At 59.4% G+C, this 7,116-nt stretch overlaps 1 protein-coding gene across 1 annotated transcript; it reads right to left on the minus strand.

Moving 5' to 3' along the window:
• Positions 1–236: 236 nt before the first annotated feature.
• Positions 237–5,641, minus strand: INHBB (inhibin subunit beta B). The gene is made up of 2 exons (XM_077151916.1): positions 5,200–5,641; positions 237–2,823 (listed from the first exon to the last, which is right to left on the minus strand). Exons 1-2 carry the CDS (start codon positions 5,639–5,641, stop codon positions 2,048–2,050), a joined length of 1,218 nt encoding a protein of 405 aa, XP_077008031.1. The 3' UTR covers positions 237–2,047.
• Positions 5,642–7,116: the final 1,475 nt, after the last annotated feature.

A 7,116-nucleotide genomic window follows, 5' to 3' on the forward strand; every position in this document is an offset into this window, starting at 1 on the left:
AATTAGTTTTGGAACTAGAAGGGTAAACAAATGTGTAATTCATGAATTTGCTAATTGTCCTTCATTTTGATCTTCTGCTATTTTTCCTAGAATCTCTCCCTGACATACGTGCTCATGGCAAGGACTCGGAGAGGATAGCCAGAGCAAAGCAGGGAGTCCCTCCCAGCTCAGGCCCACCGCCCTCCCTGCTCCCACCGACGGCCCCAGACAAGACATCACACAAGGCAAGATGCACGTGGCACTCGATCTTTTATTTTCTTAAACTGTACATAAATGTAAAATACTTTAACAGCAAGTCTATGGGAAAATTGTTTGGTTTTAAATTATTATGAAACAGAACCTAAGGGGAGCTTTATTAAATAAACATAAAGATGAGGATTTAAGGATACACACCTGTCTTCTATCAGTCATTTTTACTCTACCTTCTGGGTGTGTAAGGATAGAAAAGACACATTGAACTGAATAAACAAAATCCACTTATACCCTGAAACGTTGGCAAGCCACTCAAGGGATTGTTCAAAACGTCTACATTATAGAAGATGGCCTCGCCATCTAATAAAAATTAAAACTGATCTGTTGGCCTCTTTGGTTCCAAAATTATGTATAATACATTTAACTGTATTCATTTTTTTTTGCTGCTATAAAAATAACTTCTTTTTTTCAAATGGCAGTTTCTGACTAATCATGCAACTAAATCAGTGCAAACCTTAAAAGCAATCATTCGCTTAAAAAAGAAGCAAAGGATTTCATTTCAAGTATAAAAAATATAAAAAGAGTCGTACGAGTCCAGTTTCCATCTAGTGTGGGTCAACCCTTTAAATTGCATAGTTCACGTGGCACTTGGATATCTAGAGAGAGGGCGAGCGAGCTCCGTGCTCTGCAGGGCCACCTCCGGACACAAGGAGATCAGCAAGTGCTATATCATGTGCATTGAAGCGGGTCTGCAAGTGGGACGTGGGGCAGCGAGGGTGGCCAGCCACAGCCCACTTCTACAAAGCTGCTCACAGCCATCCCCACCTCTCCAAGACTAGTTCAGCTGCTCCCATTTCTGCTGCGGGGGGCTCCCATAGCATTTCCAGAATGCCTGTGCCCTGCCATCTCCTCTCCTGGGCTCATCCCTTGGCCTCGGGGTCGTTCCCATTGCTTCCCAACCAGTCCTAAAGGGATGTCCCCAGCGAAGGACACAGATTGCAACTTTTTAAATCCCCCCCCCCATTTAGAACCATTCGGATTTTAACTTAAAAGGTCATTCCTGGCAGAAAAGCCCCTTTGCAGTTACACAATGGTATGAATGACCTGTCAAACTGCTAGTGATCCGGTTAAAGCATCAAATTGAGACCCCCTCCTCTCCCTCCCTCCCCACCCCAAAAACAAACAGACATATAAGTCACACCAGGGGCCCAAGCAACAAACAGTCAAACAGTCACTGCCCTGTTCCATGGGCTCTGGCAGGCTGTGTCCTTTCCAGTCCTCTCTCTCTCTCTCCAAGGGTGCAGAAAAGTCGGGCTTACCTGGGTCTCCAGTGCCAGAGAGCCCAGGCAAGGACAGAAGTGGACACCTGGGAGCCAGGAAACCTTGAAAGAGCTCGGGCCTGGGACAAGGCAAGGGGGACACGCAGCCCTCCCACGAGCCCACGTGCCCCCTGCCCCCAAGTTTGCTTTTCCTGTCGGTGGCTCTCGCTCTGTCTCGGTGATTTCACCTGTGCGGGGAAGGCGCGACTCAGAGTGGCCGGGCCAGCCGGTGGGAAGGGTGACTGCTCGCCGCATCCACTCAGGCTGACGGGCCTTGGTAGCTGAGCTGCCACGTGTCACCGCATCCATTTGCTGGTTTCCTGGAGGCTGCTGTGTGGGTGGCAGGATGCATCTGGCTGTGCGTGTCTACGTGTGCATTTTAAAGTACGTCATGTTGGTGGAGGGCTCTCACCCTGGAAGGACGCGAAGGACGTGTCAGGTCGCGCCCAGGGGCCCCAACATCCACAGCCCCAGCGGAACGACTGCGCCCCAGCCCGCAGCGCACCTGGGTCCCCGCCCCCCGGTCTGCCCAACCATCAGGCGCAGCCGCACTCGTCCACGATCATGTTGGGCACGTCCCGCTTCACGATGTTATACTCGTCGTCGAAGTAAAGCATGGACATGGAGCTGAGCTTGGTGGGGATGCAGCAGGAGTTGACGGGGCCGGGGTTCAGGCCCCGCATGCGGTACTGGTTCACCACTGCTGTGTGGAAGGAGGAGGCAGAGCCCGGGATGCCCGCCAGGTAGGCAGGGCAGGTGCCCTCACAGTAATTCCCGTAGTAGCCAGTGGGCGCGATGATCCAATCATTCCACCCGATGAGGCGGAAGTCGATGAAGAACTGTTGCCTGCAACAGAGGTTGGTCCGGCCGTCGCACTCCAGGCCCCGCTTGCGGATGCGGTGCCTGCTGTCGCCCGGCCGGGCCTGTACCACCACGAAGGGCCGGTGTGACTCCTCCCCAGGGTCCACGAACACGGGCACCACGGCCAGCTCCCGGCAGCCGTCGCACTGCACGTCCAGGATGAGGCGCCGCTCCCCCCGCTCAAAAAGGGCCTGGATGGCCTCAGTGACCGGGAAGGTATGCCAGCCACTGCGCTTGAGGTCCACCTTCTTCTCCACCACGTTCCACCTGTCACCGCGGCCCTGTTCCTGGAAATGCACCTTCACCCGCACCTTCCTCCGACCACCCTTTTCCAGGACGTAGGGCAGGAGTTTCAGGTAGAGCCACAGGCTAGCCTGGACCACGAACAGGTTCTGGTTGCCTTCGTTGGAGATGAAGAAGTACAGGCGGACCCGGGAGGAGGCGAGGCCGTCTGCAGAGAAGAGGGAGAGCATGCCAAGTTAATTCAGGGAGAACACGAGGCAATGGGGGAAAGCGCTCTCGGCCGCAGGATGCTGGAATGTGGGCTCTCTGCACAGCTGGAAAATGTTATTGACCAGAAATACCGTTCTTGGGGCCAGGGCCGCTGACTATAACCTGGGAGAGGCAGAGAAAATCGTTTTTCAATGAGAAAGCCGGACCAAGTTGGGGGCTGGAGGGTCCCAGCCTAGAAAATCCTGCCTCACCTCTCCCAGGCCAGGGCCCCCCCGGAGATGGGCCTGATTCAAGCCTCAGAGCTCCAGAGAGGAACTTGTCAGGAGGCCAAGATCTTAACAAGTTGTTATGGGTATCTGTGTAATCTGAAAAACAAAACCAGGATTGCACTGGGGATTTGGCGGTGGGTTGTTTTAATAGGTGTTTTTTTTTTTTTTTTTTGGTTAACTTAGGGCATTGCAAAATCAAGCTGAGCTACCTACTGCCTCTTTTCAGTGTTTACCTAAGCAAGCTCCGATCCAAGCCTCAGTGAAACCTCCACTGCAAACAAGCAAGCTCTGCTCAGATTTCTGACAGTGTGCTCTGCAGGCTGCAAAATGTAGCCTCGTTTCAGAATGCTGCCGAGGGACAGGACATTCAGCCTTGAACTTGAAGTCCAATCCCTTGACTAGACCCTGACTCCCTGTGAATGGCACGTTCACAGTCTCCAAGGCAAGGGGGGACCGGCTCAACAATAACTCAATAACTCTGCTCAACAAGAGAGAGATCGTGCCAACTGATGGACTCATCTCTCATCTTACATTCCAGCGACTCTTCCCTCTGACAATCTCTACTTTTTAATTTTATTTTTGCAAGAAGAACAAATCAGATGACTATGCAACCAATGGATGGTTTTATCAAACCTCCCACCACTGCCCTCCCAACTCCAGCCCCCTCCTCAAGCCTTCCAGGCTCCTCTAATAACCCTATCTGACTTTGAAACGGGGGAAGCTGCAGCCTTAAAAGCTGGTCTTGGGCGAGCTGCCTGTGACCTGAATCTGTTATTTATAAGTCAAAGAGCTGGCTCCGTGAAACGGACCAGAAATATAACAGCCCCCGCTGTCATTTTGTGCCACAGGGACCAAAAGGCCTCCTCGACCTTCTGGAATCACATTTCTACCCTGGGCCCCAAAGCACCTTTTAATCCCAGTCCTCTAATTGCATGTCGAGCTTTCCCTGACTCGGGCGGACAGCTAAAACGGCAAAGCATTTCTTTCTATGCACAAACCAGCCCGATTGTCTCTGCTTTTCTCCACACCCGGCCATGCAAAACTTTTCATCCCTTTTCATCCCCAGGAAGCTCGAGTCCAGTCTGCCTGTAGCCTGGGGGTGGGGGGCATTTGCAGCCAGGAGGCACAAACCATACTTCCCCCCTCCCCCAAGATCCCCGGAGCGCATTGGGGCTTCCCCCTCTATGACCTTCTCAGCAGTCCCCTTGGCACAAATGGGGCTGAGCTCAGGCACAAAAGCCAGGCTGGCTCATTCAAGTCCTGAAAGGGACAGCAGAGCCGAAAGCACTTCGATTTCCACGCGGGCACATTTTCCTTCTCCTTTTAAAGTTCCGAATGATTTCTTTTACTCCCGATTATTATATTTAGACAGTGATAGAAATTTACAATCTAGGACCGGGGGAAAATTCCAGAAAGGACTCCTACCCTTTGTTAACTGCGAACCCTGCAGCTCTCTTGCAAGGGGGGCTGCCACCACTACCAGCAGGCAGGAGAGGCATAGAACTGCCCCCGAGCCGCGTCCTTCTCTCTGTAAATGAGGGGACCTGTTGAGAAGCCTGCTTTCGGCCCCATTCCGGTGCCCACACAATCGGAAGAGAGGTTGCCTAGCTCTCCTCAGCGAGGCTTCAGCAATCCTGGCAAGCCCACACGGCCGGCAATGGAAACGGCCCGGGGGGCCTCTCAGGCAGGCACACACATACACACACACATACACACTCTCCGGCCCACGTATATCAACAAGCACACACATCTCCATCCACACGGCTAAGCCTACACTCCGATCGTGGGAAACAAAAACATTAAGCAATCACCCAGCAAATGCCCGCGGACAGGGCCGCACGCATCTGCCAGGAGGGGGGACGCGCACAGAAAGACTCTGGAGCCCGAGTTTGGTGAACCGCGCGGAGAGCAGGGCTTTTGGAGGCGGGGGGCTGGAAGGGGTCTGCACCATGGGGGTATAGGCAGGGCGCCGGGGCGGAGCGCGCAGAGTCATGGCCCAGCGGATTACCCCCGGGGCGTGCTGGAGGCGGAGGCGGCCGCCAGAGCAGGCAGCGACAGGGAAGCAGCGCGGGCCGCGCGGCTGGACGCCCGAGGGCCAGACCCACCTGTCTCAGCGAAGCTGATGATCTCGGACACGCGCTCTTGGCCGTCGGTGCCGGGGCTGGCGTGGCCGTCGAGATGCGGGATCTCCACGCGGCCGTCCTCACGCACTTTGCCCGCGTGCAGCTTGCGCAGAGCCGTGACCAAGGCGGCCCTGGGCACCGCGTGCGTGATGTTGGGCCGGCCGCGCATCTGCAAGCGGCTCAAGATGTGCCGCTTCACCGCCTCCAGGAAGTCACCATCTATCCGACCCCGCTCTTCGGGCCGCCGGAAGCCGCCGCACGACGTGCAGGTGTCCTGCGGACCGCCGGGGAGTCCGGGCGGCGGGGGTGGCGCGGCGGGCGACGGCGGGGGCGTGGGCGAGCCCCAGGCCTCGGGCCCCAGCCAGCAAGCCGCCAGCAGCAGAAGGCAGGCGGCCCGTAGCGCCCGACCGGGCAGCCCGTCCATGGTGCGCCCCTGGCGACGAGGGCGCCCGCCGCGAGGCGAGCCGAGTCGAGCCGAGCGCAGAGCCGGGCTCCGGGCTCCGGGCTCCGGGCGCACCGCCCCGCCCCGCCCCCGCCCCGCGCCTCCCGGTCCTCCGCCCGCCCGCCGGGAGGGCCGCAGCCGGCTCGCAGGGGGAGGGGGCCGGCGGTTCGCCGGTCCGCCGGGGCTCCCGCGCACCGGGGAAAGGGCGCCGCGTGGGCCGGGGAGGCGCACGAGGCGAAGGAGTAGCAGGCGGGTCGCAGGGGCCGAAGGGTCACTGGCACACGGGCGTCTCGGAGCGCCTGGACACCCGCAGCCTGTTCCCCATCCTCTCTCTCCGCGTCGGGGACCCGCAGCCCCGCTCCTGGGAAGCGAAAGCGGTGGCGGCGGCGGCGGCGCCTCAGCCGCTGGGCTAGGAAGGCGGCGAAAGGGCTGACCGAGGCAACTTGGCAGAGACGGAAGGAGAAGGCGTCCGAGCCCCCGGAGCAGAGCCCGGGCGCGGTGCTGCGGCGGGCGCTGCGGCGGACACCAGCGCTGGCACCTGAGCGCCTCACCCTCGTCCCTCGCGCCGAGGATGGGCCAGCAGCGGGTGGGTCGTCCTCGTCGCGGGCGGGTTGCGGAACAGGGCGAGCGCGGAGCCGGGAGCGCCGACCGCGCGGGCTCGCTCAAAGGCGGCGCCGAACCCCGGGCCGCGCGGGCTCTGCAGTCCTCCCCGCGCGTCACACGGCAAAGTTGTCTTCAGGCTCGCGGGGCGCCGCATGCACCGGCGGGCGGGCGGGCCGCTGCGCGCTCCGCCGGGCCTTCTGCTCCGCCCGCCTCCTCGCGGCCTCGCTCCCTCCTTCGCCTACTGCGCGCGGGTCGGCCGGGTGCGGAGCGCCGGCAGGAAGGCAAGGCGGAGGGACAGCCCGTTCGTCCCGCTCTCTTTGGCCTGGCGCGGCGGCGACGATTTCGGCTGGAGCGCCTCAAAGTCTCGCAGCGTCCCCGGGGCGGGTGCGGCGCCCTCGCTCGCGCTCACACTGGCACACGCCGCAGGGCCGAGAGAGAGCAGGCGGTGGCGGCCGCGTCCCCGCGCCCGGCCGCAGCCCAGGAGTGTAGTGCCCACCGAGGAGTTCTTCTCTTTGCCCTCTGTTCTCTTATTCTCCTCGTCTTTTCTCCCGAGGGGGGGAAAAAGCCGCACAACCTCCGTATGTGCGCGCGCGTAGAGATAGACGTTGGCAGGAAAAAAAAAAGGTGGGGGGGAGCGAGTCTCGTCCTGGCCGTGCGGGAGAAGATCCGCGCCTCCCCGCTCGGGCTGCCCGGGGGGAGGAGGGAAGGGGGAGGCGGAATCTGTTCAGGCCGGGGCTGCCCGCTCCCCCCGCCCCACCCCCGCTTCCCTCCGCTTTTTTCCTTTCTGCCTTGGCGAGAAGGAGGGGCGAGCCGGCCCTCCTTCCCCTCCCCCCACCCCACCCCACCCCACCCCC

The sequence above is a fragment of the Tamandua tetradactyla genome, chromosome 3 (genome assembly GCF_023851605.1).
Source record: "Tamandua tetradactyla isolate mTamTet1 chromosome 3, mTamTet1.pri, whole genome shotgun sequence".
In the NCBI taxonomy this organism is placed as follows: Eukaryota; Metazoa; Chordata; class Mammalia; order Pilosa; family Myrmecophagidae; genus Tamandua; species Tamandua tetradactyla.

Bases quoted from the DNA above. Each gene is read 5' to 3' on its own strand.
- INHBB (XM_077151916.1), bottom strand. From the start codon at position 5,641: ATGGACGGGCTGCCCGGTCGGGCGCTACGGGCCGCCTGCCTTCTGCTG. The intron at 2,824-5,199 runs GTGGGTCTGGCC...TCTTCTCTGCAG, and splicing joins CATCAGCTTCGCTGAGACAG to ACGGCCTCGCCTCCTCCCGG.